This window comes from Salvelinus sp. IW2-2015, linkage group LG16 (genome assembly GCF_002910315.2).
Source record: "Salvelinus sp. IW2-2015 linkage group LG16, ASM291031v2, whole genome shotgun sequence".
Lineage (NCBI taxonomy): Eukaryota > Metazoa > Chordata > Actinopteri > Salmoniformes > Salmonidae > Salvelinus > Salvelinus sp. IW2-2015.
In genome coordinates, this window is record NC_036856.1 from 20,940,321 (window position 1) to 20,962,485 (window position 22,165).

The 22,165-nt window shown below is 43.4% G+C and overlaps 2 protein-coding genes across 3 annotated transcripts in view; one reads left to right on the plus strand and one right to left on the minus strand.

Moving 5' to 3' along the window:
* Positions 1-10,678, plus strand: part of LOC111975313 (xenotropic and polytropic retrovirus receptor 1 homolog) — a 100,864-nt gene extending 90,186 nt beyond the window's left edge. The window contains exons 12-15 of the mRNA XM_024003523.2: positions 5,278-5,444; positions 5,538-5,677; positions 5,808-6,029; positions 6,217-10,678. Coding sequence (XP_023859291.1) covers positions 5,278-5,444; positions 5,538-5,677; positions 5,808-6,029; positions 6,217-6,277 — 590 coding nt within the window. The 3' untranslated portion in view covers positions 6,278-10,678. The remainder of the gene's footprint in view (positions 1-5,277; positions 5,445-5,537; positions 5,678-5,807; positions 6,030-6,216) is intronic.
* Positions 10,679-12,278: 1,600 nt separating this feature from the next.
* LOC111975648 (paired amphipathic helix protein Sin3b) lies at positions 12,279-21,776 on the minus strand. Of its 2 annotated transcripts, none has more exons than XM_024004117.2 (19): positions 21,299-21,776; positions 20,113-20,219; positions 19,627-19,780; positions 19,036-19,374; positions 18,692-18,844; positions 18,450-18,572; positions 18,272-18,361; positions 18,037-18,155; positions 17,652-17,865; positions 17,070-17,186; positions 16,659-16,897; positions 16,362-16,545; positions 15,537-16,272; positions 15,239-15,408; positions 14,882-15,055; positions 14,524-14,616; positions 14,116-14,210; positions 13,568-13,766; positions 12,279-13,282 (listed from the first exon to the last, which is right to left on the minus strand). In XM_024004117.2, exons 1-19 carry the CDS (start codon positions 21,404-21,406, stop codon positions 13,049-13,051), a joined length of 3,648 nt encoding a protein of 1,215 aa, XP_023859885.1. In that variant the 5' UTR covers positions 21,407-21,776; the 3' UTR covers positions 12,279-13,048. The 2 variants fall into 2 exon arrangements, with proteins under 2 accessions (XP_023859885.1, XP_023859884.1); XM_024004116.1 differs by having other exon boundaries at positions 19,015-19,374.
* Between the last annotated feature and the right edge of the window lie 389 nt (positions 21,777-22,165).

Consider the following 22,165-nt stretch of genomic DNA (forward strand, 5'->3'; position numbering starts at 1 on the left):
GCCAATTAGCAATGTCACGGACTGGAATATATATGTATATGTATATGTATATCATCAATCTACACACAATACCCAGTAATGACAAAGGGAAAATAGTTTTTAAGAAATGTGTTTGCACATTTAGAAGAACAAAAACAGAAATGCCTATTTACATAAGTATTCAGACCCTTTTCTATGAGGTCAGGTGCATCCTGTTTCCGTTGATCAATACTTGAGATGTGTTCTACAACTTGATTGGAGTCCACCTGTTGGTAAAATTCAATTGATTGGACATGATTTGGAAAGGCACATACCTGTCTATATAGGGTCCCACAGTTGACAGTGCATGTCAGAGCAAAAAAAGTAATGAGGTCGAAGGAATTGTCCATAGAGATCCGACACAGGATACCAAAATATTTCTGCAGCATTGAAGATCCCCAAGAACACAGTGGCTTCCATCATTCATAAATGGAAGAAGTTTGGAAATAACAAGACTCTTCCTGGGCTGGCCACCCAGCCAAACAGAGCAAGTCGGGGGAGAAGGGCCTTGGTCGAGAGGTGGACCAAGAACCCGATGGTCACTCTGGCAAAGCTCAAGAGTTCCTCTGTGGAGATAGGAAAGCTTCCAGAAGGACAACCATCTCTGCAGAACTCCACTAACCAGGCCTTAGGTAGAGAGTGGCCAGACGGAAACCACTCGTCAGTAAAAGGCACATAACAGCCCGCTTGGAGTTTGCCAAAATCCCCCTAAAGGACTCTCAGACCATGAGAAACAAGATTCTCTGGTCTGATGAAACCAATGGTCTGATGAAACCAACTATTTGGCCTGAATGCCAAGCGTCACGTCTGGAGGAAAACTCGCATACCATCCCTCACTGCAGAGCATCGTCCACTACTGGCCTGAGTGTCGTGCTCCGGTACAAGTTGGCGCATCATGCTGTGTGGAATGTTTTTTCAGACGGAGGGACTGTGGAGGACTATCAGGATTGAAGGAAGATAAGGAAGCAAAGTACAGAGAGATCCTATGAAATACCTGCCCAGAACGTTCAGAATGTTTAGGGTGAAGGTCACCTTTACAGGAACAACGACCCTAAGCACACAGCCAGACAAAGCAGGAGTGGCTTTCTGGGCCAAGGTCTTAGAAGTAATGTCCTTTCAGTAGACCCAGCCAGATCCCGGACTTGATCCCGATCTGGAACATCTGCTGGAGAAAGGACCTGAAAAAGAGCGTGCGAGCGACGATCCACATCCAACCTGACAGAGGTGCAGAGTTCTGCAGAGAAGAATGGGAGAAACTCTCCTAATACAGGGTATGCCACAAGTTGTAGTGTCTAACCAATAAGACGTTGAGTCTGTATATGCTGCCCCCCCCCCAAATGTGATTCAAAACACAAGTACTGAGTAAAGGGTCTGAATATTATGTAAATGTTGATATTCCAGGTTTTTATTATAATAAATTACAAACATTTCTAAAAACCTTTTCCACTTTGTCATTTCGCGTTGTTCATTTCTCAGTTCTCGCTCCCAGCTTTGAGGCACGCTGTAAATCTATCTGGTATCTTGTAAATTGTTTGTTGATTGCAGTAGTTTGGGTGGTGTTAGGAGCTCCAGGTTTTCCTGTCATTCCGGATTACACATTTGGGAACACACAGTTTGTCCTTCAAACCTTTAATGAGTATGTAATGTATAATGTATTGTAATCCCAATTGCCTTGCTGTGAACATATCAAAAATACTTTTTAAAGGAGACGTAAAACAATTTAAGTTTGAGGGATAAATCTCATCAGGAAATATTAATCATTATTAATATGGGTTAATGCGGGGACATCCGGTACTAGATGAGGTAGCCTGATGCAGAACCCACTGTAGAGTAAGAGCAGGCTAGAGGAACCAATGTAAATTCTCTCGTTGAAAAAATGTCCCCTGTTACTTTCCTGGCGCTCTGGTGGCAGTATGTGGAGGCATTGGTCATGACGGTTGGCACTGTCCCTGTCTCAGCCCTGCTGGAGTCTGTGTGTGGTCAGGTCAGACTGTGTATCTGACAGTCTGTCAGTGCACACACAACCATGCATGCACACACTGGAGCGTCGTCTCTTGGACGCCAACAGGGCTCCGAGACAGCTTCTACCCCCAAGCCATAGGACTGCTAAATAGCCATAAGACAGCTAAATAGTTAATTAAATGGATACCCAGGCTATCTGAATTGACTCTATTTTGTACTGACTCTATGCACACTCACAAGACTATATATACACACTGTATGTACACTCCCTCACGCACACTAGACTGTCACTCACCACAAAACCCACACACATTCACATACACTATATATGAACACAAACACATAACACACACCACAAGCATACAGACACAACACATCCCCAAACACACACACACAACACACTTTCACACTCATAATAGGCTGCTGCTACTCTGTTCTTATTTACTCTTGTTATTATCTATCCTGATGCCTAGTCACTTTACTCTGCCTTAGCACATATACAGTGGGGCAAAAAAGTATTTAGTCAGCCACCAATTGTGCAAGTTCTCCCACTTAAAAGATAGAGAGAGGCCTGTAATTTTCATCATAGGTACACTTCAACTATGACAGACAAAATGAATTATTTCCACCATAATTTGCAAATAAATCAAGAAAATCCTACAATGTGATTTCTATGAATTTATTTGCAAAATTATGGTGAAAATAAGTATTTGGTCAATAACAAAAGTTTATCTCAATACTTTGTTATATACCCTTTGTTGGCAATGACAGAGGTCAACGTTTTCTGTAAGTCTTCACAAGGTTTCACACACTGTTGCTGGTATTTTGGCCCATTCCTCCATCAGATCTCCTCTAGATCAGTGATGTTTTTGGGGCTGTTGCTGGGCAACATGGACTTTCAACTCCCTCCAAAGATTTTCTATGGGGTTGAGATCTGGAGACTGGCTAGGCTACTCCAGACCTTGAAATGCTTCTTACGAAGCCACTCCTTCGTTGCCCGGGCGGGTGTTTGGGATCATTGTCATGCTGAAAGACCAGCCACGTTTCATCTTCAATGCCCTTGCTGATGGAAGGAGGTTTTCACTCAAAATCTCACGATACATGGCCCCATTCATTCTTCCTTTACACGGATCAGTCGTCCTGGTCCCTTTGCAGAAAAACAGCCCCAAAGCATGATGTTTCCACCCCCATGCTTCACAGTAGGTATGGTTTCTTTGGATGCAACTCAGCATTCTTTGTCCTCCAAACACGACGAGTTGAGTTTTTACCAAAAAGTTATATTTTGGTTTCATCTGACCATATGACATTCTCCAATCTTCTTCTGGATCATCCAAATGCTCTCTAGCAAACTTCAGACGGGCCTGGACATGTACTGGCTTAAGCAGGGGGACACGTCTGGCACTGCAGGATTTGATCCCTGGCGGCGTAGTGTGTTACTGATGGTAGGCTTTGTTACTTTGGTCCCAGCTCTCTGCAGGTCATTCACTAGGTCCCCCGTGTGGTTCTGGGATTTTGCTCACCGTTCTTGTGATCATTTTGACCCACGGGGTGAGATCTTGCGTGGAGCCCCAGATCAAGGGAGATTATCAGTGGTCTTGTATGTCTTCCATTTCCTAATAATTGCTCCCACAGTTGATTTCTTCAAACCAAGCTGCTTACCTATTGCAGATTCAGTCTTCCCAGCCTGGTGCAGGTCTACAATTTTGTTTCTGGTGTCCTTTGACGCTCTTTGTCTTGGCCAAGTGAGTTTGGAGTGTGACTGTTTGAGGTTGTGGACAGGTGTCTTTTATACTGATAACAAGTTCAAACAGGTGCCATTAATACAGGTAACGAGTGGAGGACAGAGGAGCCTCTTAAAGAAGAAGTTACAGGTCTGTGAGAGCCAGAAATCTTGCTTGTTTTGTAGGACCAAATACTTATTTTCCACCATAATTTGCAAATAAAATCATAAAAAATCCTACAATGTGATATTCTGGATTTTTTTTCTCATTTTGTCTGTCATAGTTGAAGTGTACCTATGATGAAAATTACAGGCCTCTCTTATCTTTTTAAGTGGGAGAACTTTCACAATTGTGGCTGACTAAATACTTTTTTGCCCCACTGTATCTACCTCTAATACCCCGTGCCCCTGCACATTGATCTGGTACTGGAACAGGACTCCCTGTATATAGCTTCATCTTCTGATTTTATTCCTCTTGTGTAACTATTGTAGTTTTATTATAATGTTTTAACTCTGCATTATTGGGAAGGAGTCATAAGCAAGCATTTCACGGTAAAGTCGACACCCGTTGTATTCGGTCATGTGACAAATAAAATGTGATTTTGACACCCTACACACACACACACACACACACACACACACACACACACACACACACACACACACACACACACACACACACACACACACACACACACACACACACACACACACCTGCTGTTACTAACTGGTCATATTCCTTCATGGGGAAAAATAACAATACAACAGACTATTCTAAGACGCACAGTAGACTTACCCAGGGGATTCACCATAGTCAATTTCAGTTCAGTCAGAACTCTCCACCTGGGTAAAGGAGGCTGGTGTGAATAGTTGGGTGTGAATAGTTGTCATAAGAGTGGTTGTGTCACATTGCGTGACGTGTCTTCCAGGCCTGGGTGTCCTGTTGGTGTGTGAGTCTCTCAGTGTCAGGCCACACTGTTCTGTCACAGCGGGGGAGAGCCCAGAGCCCAGAGCCCAGGCAGATCAGACTAGAATACCTCAGTCATCAATAATCCCCCAGGCATTCAGGCTGTCGCTGGAGCAGCATGGGAGTCTGGCCCAGTCAAAATACACAGCTATGACACAGCGAAATCAACATGACACTACTGCAGAGCTGTTTACCACTACAAATTCTAACTGGCATGATGTCAATGTTCAAGACGAAATCAGAACATAATAAATATACTTTTTATTAGTAGTGAATTGCCAAACTGAAGGACACATCAACATGTTGTTTCAAGAGCCTCTGAATAGTTTACTAAGAATTAGCATGACATTTTCCATCCATGGTAACCTGTCTCAGTAAATGTAATACTTATGGTAGAAGTTCTCCCTCTGGTGGGGATAGTGAAGACCAGAGACGAACGTGTATGCACAAGCTGCTGTCTCTGTCCGCAGTTCAAAGCAGGCAACTTATGTGTTATTCTTAATTATCAAGGTATATGCACACAGATTGGGCAAAATATATTTATTTATTTTATTTAACTACCGGTATACAGACTAATGATGGACTCATTGCTTTGTGTTGGGCTTCCCAGAACAAAAGCATTCCGATGCAGACATGTTCTTCTACCTGCTGATGGTGTTCTCAGCCGTCAGCTCCCTGTACACTCTGATCTGGGACCTGAAGATGGACTGGGGCCTGTTTGACCGTGGAGCAGGGGAGAACACCTTCCTTAGGGAGGAGATTGTCTACCCACAGAAAGTGAGCATCACACACACATAACCTGCATAAACACACACAGCACGGCACACACACACTCGTCCTCTGACCTGACTTCTCCGTTATATTTTCCAGGCGTACTACTACTGTGCCATCATAGAGGACGTGATCCTGCGTTTTGCCTGGACCATCCAGATCTCCCTCACCACCATGACCAACATCCCCTCTGTGGGAGACATCGTGGCCACCGTTCTGGCTCCTCTAGAGGTGTTCAGGTGGGTTACAGTATCACAGAGCTGGACAGACTACTTCTCTCTCTGTCTCTCTGCCCCCCCCCCTCCCTCTCTTTCTCTCTTTCTCTCTCTCTGCTCATTATGTTATACCTCATTCTTTATCCACACACAGGCGTTTTGTCTGGAACTTCTTCCGTCTGGAGAATGAGCACCTGAATAATTGTGGTGAGTTCCGTGCCGTGAGGGACATCTCGGTGGCTCCGCTGAACGCTGACGACCAGACGCTGTTGGAGCAGATGATGGACCAGGAGGACGGAGTCAGGAACCGTCAGGGCAAGAAGAGCTGGAAACGCAGCTACAGCCTGTCCCTGCGGCGCCCCCTGCTGTCCTCTCAGTAAGAACCTCCTCACACACACACAGACACACACAGACACACACACACAGACACACACACACAGACACACACACACACACACACACCAAAAATACACATAACTTATGGCCACATGGCCAGGAATTGGTATATGTTAGCCTTGTGCTTGTCTGACAGTATCCATGTGTCTGTTCCTTCTCTCATCCAGATCATCCAAGAAGGACACCAAGGTGTTGATAGAGGACACGGATGATGAGGCCTTCAGCTGAGCCCAAAGCACCAGCTCTACAACCCCAGTGATCACTCCATCACAGAGCTGCCTCACACACACCACACACACACACCACACACACACACACACACACACACACACACACACACACACACACACACACACACACACACAGGCAGACACAGGCAGACAGGGCAGATAGACACACAGGCAGACACAGATAGACACACAGCAGACACAGGCAGACGCAGATAGACACACAGGCAGACACAGATAGACACGAGGCAGACACAGGTAGACATGCAGGCAGACACAGAGACACGCAGGCAGACACAAACATACACACTAATACATACAGACATACAAAAGAAACACACAACAATTCAGTGGCACACAAACAGATTAATTTATTCAAGCACAATCTCAGTATATGATATTGGTATAGATGAGATGGGATTACACACACACACACACACACACACACACCACCACACACACACACACACACACACACACACACAACACACACACACACACACACCCCACACACACACACACACACACACACACACACACACACACACACACACACACACACACACACACACACACACACACACACACAGTTTTGAGTTATTCAGACAAGAGGGATACACACAGGAACATATTTGGAAAACCCACCAAGCACGGGGATTTTCCTATGAGTACTTTTATTTTTTAACAGACTTTATGTTGATACTTTTTGTTTGTATATTTGTTTTTGTAGTTCTTTGCCATTTTTGGAGATGTATTAGAGAACAAACGACTGTTTACATGCATTTATTATATTAGGATCAACAGGGAGAAGAAATATTTATCAAAAAGACTAATAATAATAACATGCCTGAGCATGGACTCTGGATCGCAACATTTACCACAGCATATCAACAACATCAACTGGTTTCAACCTGTTGCTTCTTTTTCTACTCCACTTACTGGGTTGATTTTGTTTATTGAGTTGTAATAATAAAGTCTGTGTAAAACCCTGGCGGCACTTGCAGGAAAAGTGCATTTAATACAAACAAACAAAAACAACTTGTACAAAAATATAATTTAAACACATTTTAGTCTGTGAAAGTTGCTTTGTATATTTGTTCATGTGCACTATTATGTARTCCATGTATTATTTAGAAGAATGAGAATAGCTCAAGCATCTGTGCAATGATATGTATGTGTTTCTCAATGGTGGGAATGTTGAATTAGACTTGTGCCATGTTTTCTAAAAGCTATTGTTTCCCCTCTTGTCCTGTGTAGAAGACTAAGAACACTTCAGGTGGCTCATTCTCCCTCTCATATAAACTTTTCCCACAGATCAGTTAGCCAGCCCATGTTACAACTTCAAAGTTTTTCAAAAACAAACAAATCAATTATCTAATTAGCTTAGTTCAAGTGCCCTACATGTTCATAACTGTACTTTGCTTTTCTGCTGAAGCGTTATTTTAATGAATGTTGTTCACTGGCGTAGCATCAATCTAGCTAGCCTGAGAAGAATAGTCTGTTTTGTTCTACTGTGCAGCTGAGTTGAGATGTCTGAGAGTCTCGTGCATTTCTCTACCCTTTAAGAATACTATCCCATTCTCTCTTTTTATTGCTCAACAACTAAAACAGCACTGTGACCATTTTCGATTGCAGTGTTTTCTACTGATTGTATGGGGCACTTTGTATTTTTCTGTTGTTCTGCTTTCTCAGAAGTAGTGGAGCGAGATCAGCTGACAGTGATCAGGGCTTTTCACTGGGGTTCCTCTGACTGTAATACCGCCCAAGTAGGTCATGTGGCATCTTCACAGGATATTGATTTCGTCTGCTGAGATGGGTTTTCCATAGGAGGGATGCCCTGGCTAAACAGGAGATCCTCATCTGTCATGTCTGCTAGCACTTTCACAATCCAAATAACAGTCCACACCCTGATCTCTGTCATCTTTCCTCTGAAATATCTACGAACTTTACAACATAGCTGCTGCATCACCTCTTTTGAATATATGCATGCATGTGTCATGTACAGTATCATAGGCCCTGGGACTCTGCATGTGTCAGGGTTTTRAGTGGTAGGGTTTGTCAGGCCTGTTGACTAGAACAGGGACCAAGTGAGTGAGTCGTATACCTGCTGTGTCAAGTGATCTTTAATCCTGGAAAGACTTTGCTGTGAAACAGTAGTTCTCAGATCATATAGCCGTGATTAAATAGGCCCGTCCTCCTTGGGTCGTAGGGCCTGCAGTATTTACTCTGTTGTTTAGGACTGGGTTAGCTCACAGTTTCAAGTCTCAGTGCCCAAAAATGATGTTGAAGGTGAGGTTGATTTCAATTATCAACTCATTCTACAGTACATGTCTGTTTCTCATGCTTTTATGGCAATGCACTCATCAACAAAACTCATGATTTTGCTTTAATGTATGTTGTTCCTTGATTAACATTGGTACTTTTTATTACTTGGTTTCGCCAAGAAAAAGCCCCATGGAAATTGTTCAACTGACATCCATTGTTAGCGCTCTTTTTGTTTGTTCATTTTGTTACATGCATGCTTTACTTCTATCATTTTCAAGCACAATCTATCGGCTGTAACTTTGAAGCGGGTAAGCCCCTTATCGTGGACCTCGTGGCTTTTCAAAGGAAGGATAAGTGTGTTGTTGACTGCTTTCTCCCCACTCCCTGTGTGTGACACCCTCTCTCTTTCACCCTGGGGCTCAACTGTGTTTACACAATGCAGTAGTTGATGTACAGTGTTGTGTTGATCAATCAGCATGAGCTTGTCTTGCCTTTCTCTTAGCTTTTCTTTATTATTTAGACTGTTGACGCGTCTAATGAGAAATGACAGTTGGGGTCCCAGCGCAAAATATTTGTTTAAATTGCAAAGTTCATAGGCTACAAAATGTTGTAAATGTGTAATAGCACCATCAACAACAAGAAATACACACAATGTCGTGTGCCTTTGAGATAGATTTCTTCCATTACTGTGGTGATGATGCAGTTAGACATATGGCAATTATGGCTGTGCAATGAAGTCTGGTAGTGATAGAAACCACTATCACAAAACACACAATTCAATTATCTAACTACTGATTGTGTCCTCTTTGTTGGAAGAATAGGTGCTTCCACTTTCTTCCCACACTCACTACAAATATGGAACAGGCTAGTCAACCAGTCTTTCCACCAAAGAGCACCCTGCTGCAAGGTCGCCTTTGGCATTTCAGTCCTTTTGAAGTGATGGAGAGCTCTTCTACCCCTCAAAACACACAGATACACACACACACTCTGTTTAATCTAGTCTAAAACTTGAATACTGTCATCTTTTGTCAGAGACCACAAACTTCTCCCTCCCAACTTCATGAGATTGTTCCAAGTATCACTCTGACAATTGTCTTGCCTGCATGCTGCTTTTGTTTTCCATTGTACATATCTGAATGATTGTTTTAATTATCTGGAGAATACGGATTATTCTAGCTGTACTGTTCATTCTTGATTACATACATTGTTTTTCATTTAGCTTTAGAACAAGCAGTATTCCAGGTGTTGAGGAGCATTTTGATTGTTCACAATCCTGCATTATTTAAGTGTAAAACCTGTTGAATTGTGTTTGTTAAAAAAAGAAGAGAAAAAGTAGAAAGTGAACCTGGATTGTGATTGGCTGTATCTTGTTGGTGTTTCCATATTTTTTCCTGGCTCCCTCATCCTCAGGGTTTGCGTCCAGGGCTACTGGAGGGAGGGGACTAGAGGTTGACAACCCTCAGTCAAGTGAGTGATGACACTAACAAGATATTAATGGTTTCCTAAGATGTTACCTTGGAAGCATTCTAATGCATATGACTGCTTAGCAGTTATTCACTAATTTATGTACAAGTGAGCCATTTTTWATGTCAAGATATGGTTAGAAAGTGATAACTGTTTGACATTGAGGGTTACTTTGTATAGTTTTTTTCTAAGACCTGAATCATACGCAAGCCCTGACATCACATTTTCTCGTGAGTAATACCTCTCAATGATTTGTTGATTTTACTGCTTGCTAAATCCCATGTTATGTGCTTGATGTCTCTGCATCTTTACTTCCTTCTTGATGTTGTTGTACCCTTTCTAAAGTAGAACACTAACGGTGTCTATAGTAACTACATGGATGTACTTTGAACGCGTTATGAAAACTGATAAAAAGATCAGTTATGTGGTTGTGTTTTAAAAAGACAAGAAAGGAAATGTCTTACAATAGCCCTTTTACAGAGTAGATTGTAAATGTTGAGTGTATAACACTGTACTATGATGGTTTTAATGATGGTCTCATTTGTATTTCTGTATACACTTTGGTGATCCTGTCACATCTGGGTTTTATAAACCACGCATATTTTTTTAAACTGTCGCCCTGGCTCTGGCTTTTTTATTTTGTTCATTCCATAATAAAATAGTGTTGTCTATACCAAGATTTCCTCATGTTGAACATACATACATAGGTGAGGAATTTTGTTGGCAAATTCATTGGAATGAGAAGAAAAGCCACAATGTTGCACTTCCAAGTTCTGCAGCCCAACACAATCAAGTAAACAAATGATATGGGGGAGGTGTTGCTGTATATACAGTACCAGTCAAAGGTTTAGACACCCCTACACATTTTTCTTTATTTTTACTATTTTCTACATTGTAGAATAATAATGAACACATATAACACATATGGAATCATGTAGTAACCAAAAAAGTGTCAAAATCAAAATATATTTTAGATTCTTCAAAGTAGCCACCCTTTGCCTTGACAGTTTTGCACTCTCGGCATTCTCTCAACCAGCTTCACCTGGAATACTATTCCAACAGTCTTGAAGGAGTTCCCACATATGCTGAGCACTTGTTGGCTGCTTTTTCTTCGCTCTGCATTTCAACTCATCCCAAACCATCTCAATTGGGTTAAGGTCGGGTGATTTGACACAAGACGTCAGTCGTCCTTTTCCTCACTGATTATTGTGCAAATCTAAGTACCACTATTCATCAAAATCCACATTTTACTATTAATTTCATCTGATGCAGCACTCCATCACTCTCCTTCTTGGTCAAATGGCCCTTACACAGCCTGGAGGTGTTGGGTCATTGTCCTGTTAAAAAACAAATGATAGTTGGACTAAGACCAAACCAGAATACTGAAGTAGCCATGCTGGTTAAGTGTGCCTTAAATTCTAAAAAAAATCAGTGTCACCAGCAAAAGACACCCACACCTCCTCTTCCATGCTTCACAGTGGGAACCACACACGCAGAGATCATCCGTTCATCTACTCTGCGTCTCACCAAGAAAAGGCAGTTGGAACCACAAATCTCAAATTTGGACTCATCAGACCAAAGGATAGATTTCCACCGGTTTAATGTCCATTGCTCATGTTTCTTGGCCCAAACAAGTCTTCTTATTGGTGTCCTTTAGTTTATTTTTGTGAAATATATATTTTTTATTGAATATCCAAAACATGCAGTATAGTAATGGTTTCTTTGCAGCAATTCGACCATGAAATCCTGATTCACGCAGCCTCTGTACAGTTGATGTTGAGATGTGTCTGTTACTTGAACTCTGAAGCATTTATTTGGGCTGCAATCTGAGGTGCAGTTAACTCCAATYAACTTATCCTCTGCAAAGGTCTTCCTTTCCTGTGGCGGTCTTCATGAGAGCCAGTTTCAGGTTTTTGCGACTGCACTTGAACTTTCAAAGTTCTTGACATTTTCCGTATTGACTGACCTTGTAATGATGGACTGTCATTTCCCGTTGCTTATTTGAGCTGTTCTTGCCATAATATGGAAATGGTCTTTTACCAAATAGAGCTATCTTCTGTTTACCACCCCTACCTTGTCACAACAACTGATTGGCTCAAACGCATTAAGGAAAGAAATTCCACAAGGAACACCTTTTAACTGAAATGCATTCCAGGGGACTAACTCATGAAGCTGGTTGAGAGAATGCCAAGAGAAACCCTGGAATGAATAGGCGTGTCTAAACGTTTGACTGGTACTGTATATAAAATGTTAAAAAAGGCTTTTCCAGGCTGTTTAAGAAGTTCACAACTAGGTTGTTTATTCATGATAACTGATACAGGATAAATGTTATACATTATTTTTTTAACACTGATATTGTTTATTTTAGTATGCAAAATGACAAACCAAAGTAAAGATTTGAATATGATACATAATTCTGATGTTCCATAAAATGTACAAAGTTAAATCAATTGTGAGGACTTGTCACACTGGCAATCAATCATCTGTTTAGTCACAAGAAAAAGAAAAATGACCAGAAAAAAGTAAATATCAAGAATTGGCTGCCTGCAAAACACTAAGATCCATGTAATTTTACATTTTATCATATTCATGTAAATGCATATATAAAATGTGTACAGTTGTATATGCACATACAGTAATCAAATTACTGAAGTTGAACTTACTGTACAAAAGACATTGTGGAGCATGAAACACATTTCTAACCATTTCTCAGTACTTCAGTATAAACATATACAAAAACAAACAAAGGCCCTCTGGCTTCAGAAGCTAAAAACTACAATGGACTTTAAAAAAAGAGACATTCACATTTCTGAAACAAACATTTCTGAAACAAACAATGATTTTATTCTCACATCCCTCTGCGTGCACTGCTGACTGTGTGAACAGAGAAGCAGCATGGGTGAATCGGATGAACAGCTCCTGTGTCCGCACTGGATCCCCCAATCTCAGTCTCAACACGTCTGCAAAGTCCACCTAGTCTCTCTCCGTGTGTGTAGTAGGTCAGGTGTGTGTGTGTGAGAGAGATTGTGTGTGGATCCAGCCTCTAGGGAGAGGAGGGGGGTTTCCTACTGTAATGCACCTGGTATCTGTTGACAGGCAGGCCTTTGACCTGTGTGTTGAGGCAGGTGGTCTTGCAGGGGATCATGTCTTCTTCCTCCTCACCCATCAGCCAGTCGTGGACCGAGCGATCGGCCGCCGGAGGCACGTGCTCTGCCAGCCAGCCCTGGTGCCACTTGTCAAAGCGCTCGTGCTGTTTCACAGCCACCCTGTGCTGGGACTGAGGGAGAGAGACGGGAAGAGTTAGGCCTAAAGACAGTGCTGGGACTAAGGGAGAYAGACGGGAAGAGTTAGTCAAACCTACAGACAGGGCTTCCTGCACCACTGTGGAAACAGTCTGGATGATAAGGTCTAGCTGATGCCAAAACAAGACACATAACATTAAATTAACTTGGAACCAGAATTTATGTCTGCCATCTAAAGCTATAAATCATTAAAGAGACAAGATATTCCTGCCTTAGCTGTTCTTCACCTCAAAACATAAGACATAAATACTAATAGCTACCTTCCTGGCTTTGACCAGCGCTCCCCGGCGGTACATGTAGTCCTCAGAGTTCATGACGAATACCATCTTGTGGGTGTTGAGTTTAAAGCGGCAGTCCAGACTGCCAGCACTCTCCACGCCCAGCTGCCTGTGCCACTCCCGTCTGCAGCGCATCGCCTCCACCTGGCGCACCTGCCAGCGTCTGAAGTGCCTCAGGTTCCTACACACAGAGACCCACACACGGTAGCACAGGGAAGCGGGGGACAGTCAGAGTATATCAGAAGGAAAATACTGTGCCTCAGGATCAGACAGAGGACCACAGGGACAGCCACATTCAGATTCAAATCAGGGCCTGTGATACCAGGACTCATTTTGTGCATTGCTGTTATGGCGGGCAGAAACCATCTGCACTCAAATACTTTTACGCAGTCATTAGTTAAGACTGTGAAATTACAAAATGTGAAAACACAATAGAGGATTGCTATGTAACATCTAGGGAAATAATGTGGCTTCATACGATGGCCAATATATGGACATCACAACTAACGGTAATAGCATGAATCTCTTACCTGGGCAAAAATACAGGTTTGAAAAAGTAGCCTTCAGTCTGCGAGCAAAGCGTCGACTCTGTCCCTACAAACTGTTCCATATAGCTGGACAGGCACTGGACAGGGAAAGAGAAAATGTAATCAATATGGAAAAAAGCCAGGACATTAAAAAACACTAAAACTGAGATTAAATAACAAAAAGGCCACAAACTCAGGGGTTTAATGATCATTTTACCTTGTATTGACTTTTGAAAGTGGGTGGGAGAACTAATAATGTTTACAATTTAATAACCTCAACCTGTGTTGTATAAACACAAGCTGCCCATCAAAATCTGAAGCAGCAAGTTGTCTTACAAGGTCAGTCTATGTTCATGTCCAAAGGGAATCCTGTGACATTCTATAGGTGCGACTGTCCACAGGATTCTTTACCTGCACATCCAGGGGATCATCGGCCTGGGCCTCCTCTGTGTCCAGCAGCTCAATGGTCAAGGTGACCTGGCCTTTGTTCTGAATGAACAACACCTACAAAGGCAAATCACACCACAGCAAGCCATTAAACATCAACGATTAACACTTATGACGGTTTCAGAATGCACAAAATCTCTGTTCCAAAAAAGCAGCAGCTAAAGCCCTACACTAATGCTAGGAGGAAACTATTCCCTCTCAACCAAATAAAAAGACACACCCTCGGACTCTCCCCATGCTCAAGCACAGAATCAATAGAAAATCTCATCAAATATTCAAGGCTAAAAGGTTCAGCGTTTGTCTCCCCAGGGCAGGCCGTTACCTTGAAGCAGTTCTCCTCAGCCATGACCCTCTCAGACTTCCACTGGTAGCTGGTCTCCCAGGCTGCTCTCACACACTGGGACGACAGGTTCCCCCCCGCTGCGCCCCTCTTCCTCTCAGCCAGGTACAGCTCAGCCACCTGTAGGCACACCTCGTCACTCACCAGGTGCTGCAGCTGCACAGAGACAGAGAAATGATATGTCAGCCCAAAGGAAGGAGAACCTACAGGCATTCAGAGAACAGTCAAACACATCAGGATCACAATGTTATTGAGGTAAAGCATGAATATGTAGTGAACGAATATGGATCTGGTTATGTAGAATGCAATCTGGCAGCTAAAGTAAGAGACAACCCTGACCTGTCTAATGGTATTCTGGATGAGCTTGTCGATGGTGAAGCCGATGTAGGCATGGATGGTGAACATCTCCCGCAGTGTGTCCTCATACTGCGTAGACTCCAGGTTCCCATCCAGAAGACTGCGCACCATGTCCAAAAACGCTGGGTAGTACTCCTCCAGTTCCACCTCACCTGTGGATCGAGTACAAAAACAAAAAAAAAAGCCAACTTTAGCCCAATGTTCCCTCTCCCATACAGCGATACACTCACCAATGCGGAATACAAAATATTAACAGACAAAATCTGAGAAGTTCTCTTACTTGGCTGTTTGAGGCGGAGCTCCATGGCCAGGTCGCTAGCCTTATCCCTGCGGCCCTCTGCCATCAGCAGCCTTTCACGGTTCTGCTCGGCCCGGTGCTCCAGCAGCTGCCGTTCTGCCTGCCGGTACACCCTCAGCAGCCGCTGGCACAGGGTCTGGTGCAGCCGCAGGAAAAAGTACCAGTTGTTGTTGACAAAGAATAGGTTGTAGACTCCGTCCAGCTCCTTCTGGTGCTCTGCCTCAGGGTCTCTCAGGTCAACCTTCTCCCCTCCTTCTGGGGCCAAGCTGTGAGAGGAGGCTCCACCCAGCTCCACTGTCTGAGGAGAGGTGCAGCGCCGCCGCCTCGACTCCCCGTTCAGTTGCTGTTGTTGCTGCGGCTGGCCAACGGGTGCTGCCACTGCTCCTGTTATGCTGCTGCTACCACCACCTCCTCGGTCTCCTCGTTCCTCCACCTCGGCCTCCTCGTCCGTCCACTCCTCCGTCTCGCTGAGCTCGCCGCGGCGGGAGAAGAATAGGTCAGGGACAAAGTGCTGGATGATGCGCTTGATATGGTCCTTGTCATCCTTGTGGATGGTGGGCTGGCGTTTGACGTGGTAGATGATGAGGGAGGCAGCATCCTCCAGGATCTGCTTGTCCTCATAGGTGAACACCATGTGTGGCTCGCTGACCACTGCCGCACTGCTCCCATCACGCCCCTGCTGGCCCACGCCCCCCTCCTCTGTGCTCTGCTCCTGACGCTGAGGGATACAGACGTGTTAGACACAGAGGAGATGTATCAGTTTATCAATACAAAGAAAGTAGACTGAATTGACATCGGAGTACTCACTTCATCATAAACACTTTCAATCTCATTGAGCAGGCTCTTGGATCGGAGGGCCTTCATGTCATTCTGCTTGAAGTTGACCCCCTGGTGGTCCAGGGACTTGAGGTAGGCCTTCTCATACTGCTCCCTCCAGATCTTGTTGAAGCCCTGCTGGGCTTCTCTCCACTCCTCCTCCTTTGCTTTCAATCTACAGACACAGCAGAGAAGACATGGAAGAATGAACAGACAGCTAGATTCACATTAGCCAAGTATCTTAGTTTCACCCCTGGATGTGTGTGTGGTTTGTGTGTGCACCCTGACCTCTTGAGCACCACAGGCACAGCAGTAGCAGGGCTCCTCTTCAGACCCTCTATAATCTCAGGGGCCTTATCGCCATAGATACGGTAGACGGCTCGGCGCTGGATGACCTCAGAGGTGCCACCCAGACAGTCGTCCAGACGGAAGCGGTCCTGGTCCTCGGGCGACAGACGGGACAGCTTCTTCTGAACACTCTCCAGGACCCGGATGGTGGCTAGGTTTGTCTCCAGGACCACATCCAACTTYAGAAAACAGGAAAATAACCATTAGCAATCAACCATTAGCAATCGTTCTGGAACATGTTCATCTAAATGATTCTGCAGAACGATGCCCTGGGTAGATAAGGGAGAAAAGTCTGTTTGTATATAGTTGGTGGCTGTAGTAATAGTAGTTCTGATATCTCATCTTGCTTACTTCAAACCTCTCATCCTCACAGCGATGAAGCTGCTCCTCGTATGGGGTTTTCTTAGAGCTTGCAAACGTAGAGTCCTCTGACCACGAGGGGAAGGAAACCCAAGTGTCATTCAACACCTGGAAATGCAGGAAGTCAGGACTTTAACACCCATTTGGTTTCACTTTCAATAACCATACAATTAAGAATATTATCATTAAAGCCAACCAGAAGCCATTAGTGTCTGGGAAAAATAATAATCACATGCTCAATTCTGATTGGTCGTTACCAATACCTTATCCTCACTATCTGACACAGATGTCAAGTTAAAAGCTCCAACTAAACATTGGTCAAGTTGAACTCTAAAAGAATGTGGCGGGGGGAAATGACTAAGAATTGGCATGCACTGACAAACAAAACTTGTATGGGAGTAGATTRACAGCTACTGGAGCAACAGTAATTCCTGTCAAGGCCAGATATCTAGCACTCAAGACAGAAAAAAGTTGTTTCCACTAACAGACTCAAAAAATGCTATGAACTTGGACTAGAAATCAGTGCTGGAATGGCAAATCTTAAAAAACAGAACTTGTTTAATTTATGCAGACCTCTTTGCAGATGGCAGTGCGACCGCTGCACTTGGGCTGCTGGTAAGTCTTGGGTAGTGCTCTGTAGCTAGATCCCAGGCGCTTGCAAGATGCATAGTCAACCTCCCTGCCCCCACCCCCTTCCATGTAGCGGTCTGACAGGCCCGACATTGAATGAGAGAGCTCTTTGTCCCCCAGAAATGACTTGAACTGGGTATATAGCTCTGGAAACTTCCTGGAGGAAATAATGAACATGTACAAATAAATGAATGGCTCAAGAGGAGACTTGGCAAAACATACTGCCCTACAAAAATATCAGTATGCATTTATTTACTCCGGAAGACATCAGTGACTGTTCCCTTTGAAAGCTCCCATGGTCCAATGCAAGCTCCCACAGTCCACTTACCCCAAAAAGGGGGTGACAAGCTGCAGCAGCTCTGCTCCCGAAACCACTTCCTGGTTAAACAAAGCAATGCAGCGGAGGAAGTTTTCATACACCTCCTGGCTCTTGAAGAAACGTCGGACCTGCAACGAATCAAAACATTATCGTCATTAGTGACCAAGGATTTCTTGATGTCTGTCAGAGCCAAAACATTATGGAATCATTCCAACACTGACACTTGTACTGTCTTGAGCATTACCTTGTCAAAAAAGGTGAACTCCCGCAAGACTCCATGCTTCCCAACTGAGGCAAAGGACTGGTCTTGGGAGCACGAAAACTTCATCTTTTTCTAAAATAACCAAACCATAACCAATCACATAGAGTAAAGGTCTTCTAGGAAAATGCTAAAGCATATGAATGTGTGATTAAGTCCAAACCTTGAGCAGTGGCGTCATGTGCGGCAGCAGCATGGGCCTTGATCTCTTCTTGCTATGTTTGCTCATATCCTCATCCTCTGCCCTCTTCAGTTGGTCTTTCCCTGTCAGGGAGCTGCCAGTGAACTGAAAGAACACAGAACTGATAGTTCGATATAGCAACACAAATGGCACTGAAAATCAACTGATCAAACATAATGACCAATGACAGGTAACAATCTCAGAAAGAAGGGGAAAATACTAACCAATGATCTCTTAGCATCTGGTAAGAACTGTCCAAACTCAGCCAGTAAGTCCTCTTGYCCTTTGAAGAGGCTGGCCACTTTTGAGAAAACTTCATCCTCTGTCATCCCACTACTACTACGACCCCGGCTCTCCTTGACATCAAGCTGCTCCTTCTGTAAACACAAAAACGGACCTTTGTTCCATCTGAGTAACTGTGATAGGATACACACTCATCTGCAACAATTTAAAGTGGCCTTGACCTAGATGCTAGCAAACAACTTCACTTTAAGCAGACATCAATCAAATGTGTTGTTTTCAATTGACAGAAAAACAAATCAATTACCATATTGATGACACAGTGTACCTGGTAAGTGTGTAGTATCTCAAGGAAGGATCTGTAGATCTCTGGATGGTCTAAGAAGCGGTTTTTGATCTTGTTGACATAGCTGATAGCACTGTCAAATTCTACTGGGCTGGGCTCCGAGGCAGGGGGGGACACCGAGGAGGACTGTGGCTGGGACTGGCTCTCTCTGCTGGGGAGTGGCAAGGACAGTCTACTGGGGGGCTCTGGGGGTCCAGAGGACGAGGAGATGCTTTCAGGCGATGCCACAGCTTCACTTTGGGCAGACCCAGCTTCAGCAACAGATGAGCCAGTGGCACTCACAGCAGGGCTTGCAATACTCTTCCCCTGGCCTGGGGAGACCTACCAAAGAAAAGGCGCACTCATGTTAAACATAAATTAACTTCACAACATGCATCTTAAGAGCACCTTCGTGTGTGACCATGTGGTCTGCTCTGGTAGAAAAGTTGTCAAATTCCACTTATATATAGGCCCACTACCAGTACTTTGTGTGGATATTGATTCATAAAACTGGGTTACACAACTTGTTGTGCAGAGGCAGCCAGTATTACGATTGTCTGGAAACGCAATCAATACACATTTATAGTGACCCACCTGGGCAGAGAAAGGTGACTGAAGGAAAACCACTCCATTCTTGGGAATCTCTATCCGATAGCCTGGGGGCAGGAAGGCATTGAATCCCAAGACAAGGTCCGGGTGTCCGTGGAAGAGCTGAGACACACGGTTTATAACACCTGGTGTGTCAATGCTATGAACGAGGAGAGAAAGACTTTTATAGGGACAGAGGACATGACCTTAAATGAGATGGCATTAAGAACATCTGCTTTCAACACATTTCAGTTCCCCCCGCCCCACTCAGCCCTAACAAATGATTAAAGTTTATTCACATGATTAAAGTTTTTTGCCCAAAAATATACTTTTAGTCCATTTTAATGGAAATCTATTACAGTAAYGTATGTAATTGTTAGCCAGAAATGATTTGATATTAATATAAAAATGGCTACATTGGGCCTTTAAGATATATTTTTATACTATTAAAGTTAATCACTTATCAAGAAATGGGAAAGGGAAATGCTATACCTTTGTGATTTAAATTCTTTCATTATGTCAAGAAATTTGTTGTATATTCCAGGGTCATTCCCAAATCGTATTTTCACTTGGTCCAGGTATGATAGAGCATCTTCAACCTGAGGGTAAAGATAATGGTGAGGCACCAAATGAAAATGCATCAGAGCAAATTTTATTTTTTTCTCTCTCCATAAAATGCAAGAAATTAAGGGGCCCACTCCAGATCATCAACAAAGAACATAGTGTGGTGTGTGTTATGTTATCACTGTTATTACACGTTCACAAACACAGGGGCAAACCAATCATGTTGCTCCTCAATGCAGTCATTAGCTGAATAACTTATGGCACGTCTTGACCATAACTCGTTTAGCTAGCTACCTTTCCAACTATCTACCAGTATTAATTTGCAGCTACACTTCAAATAATAGGCAGATAAAAAAAATCTTGCTCAGACTAGTTTAAATAGGCGTACTATACATGACATCGAAACACCTTTGTCTTTGATACATTAACGTAGCTCAAATCTGGCCAACTATGAAAACGTAAACTGTATGGTTAGCTAGCTAACAAAATCGATGGTTCTGTGTGCTTGGTGGAAAACAAGGAATACGCCTGAATAAACAATAACAAACGTTGGGGTTTTCTAAATATACCATGCTGTTCATAACCAAACAAGTGAACCGACGAGTATGTTTGCTATCTGTCGACCTCGGATTACAAACCAGCAAAGACAAGTCTCCCATTTTGTGCCAACAAACACCATCCCATTCTAGACAACGCACGTTTGACTTTGTTCTGCCTTGTAGTGTGGGCAGAGAAGGTGAACAAGGAACTTCGGATGTCCGAAGTTATCTGACAATCGAAACTAGGTAGCTTCTAGCCAGCCAAATCAACTTGCTAAATAACTAACGTTATGTCCTACTAGGCTGTATTTGGATGACCCAGTGACTCATTACTAAAATCGTGTTTAACGCCATTGAAGAACCCAAGTTAACTGGCGTTTGCTAACCTCCACTAAAGTACTGTGCATGCATGCGACAACAAACGCCAACTAGCGTTATCTAACTAGTAACATTCCAATCAGAACCCCTTATGATTAGCTAGTAAGCTAACTCGTTAGCATCGAGAGATGGCCAATTTCTGACGAACACAAAATGGTTCTGATGAAGACTTTTCCATTTTTYTTCGCGTCTCTTACCTTCAGTTTCTGAAAGTGCTGTTGTTGCACTTGTTTTTGTACAACATAGGCCTTGTCTTGAATTTGGTTTATTTGCTTCGTGTTGCTGTGTGCCTGAATTTTCGCCATTATCCCGGCGATAGTAGCCACTACTACTTGATAATAAGCTTCAGTATATGGCTGTTGGCTAGCCGACAAATCTTGCTCTTCGTCGGGAAACCAGCTAGCAACGCTTATTTGGCTAACATTAGCCAGCAAGCAAGAGGGAAAATCCAACCAGGTAACTTGGCTATGATGATAAGCTACTACTCGATTTGACTTTGATTGAACGCCATTATTGGTCCAACGGGTGACTACTACTGGTGCGCTATGTCAGAGTGAAGCCTCTTTTAAAACAAGCTTTGAGACAATGGTTGCTGATTATGTTATTTTAAATAAACGATTGCCTGTCCCTTTAAATTCGGCGGCAGCTGTGCAGTCAGTCTTGCTCAATCTTGGCATCCGGAAGCACAGTTGATCAGTGCGCAGACGCATGGAGAAAGGGGTGGAGTCGGCTTCATAATGATGCGTTTATAACAAAGTGGGAAGGTGGTTATTACCAATTGGATGCATTCACGGTTCTTCAACTCGTTGAGAAATGCAGATTGGCTAATGGCCAACAAGCTACTTCAACCATAAACGAAAGGTACAGCTATCATGCTTGTAAACAATTATGATTTTTATGTTTTGTTACATTTAACTGCCGAAAATGCTGTTATCGAGATAATTTCCTTAGTGGGTGACTTCAGAGGTCAGTATGTGGGAGAAGCCGCACTCAGCGATGATAGACTAGTAATTACCAGTTGGAAGGGCCGTTCATGTGGCCTTTTCCCAGTTGAATGAGGTAAA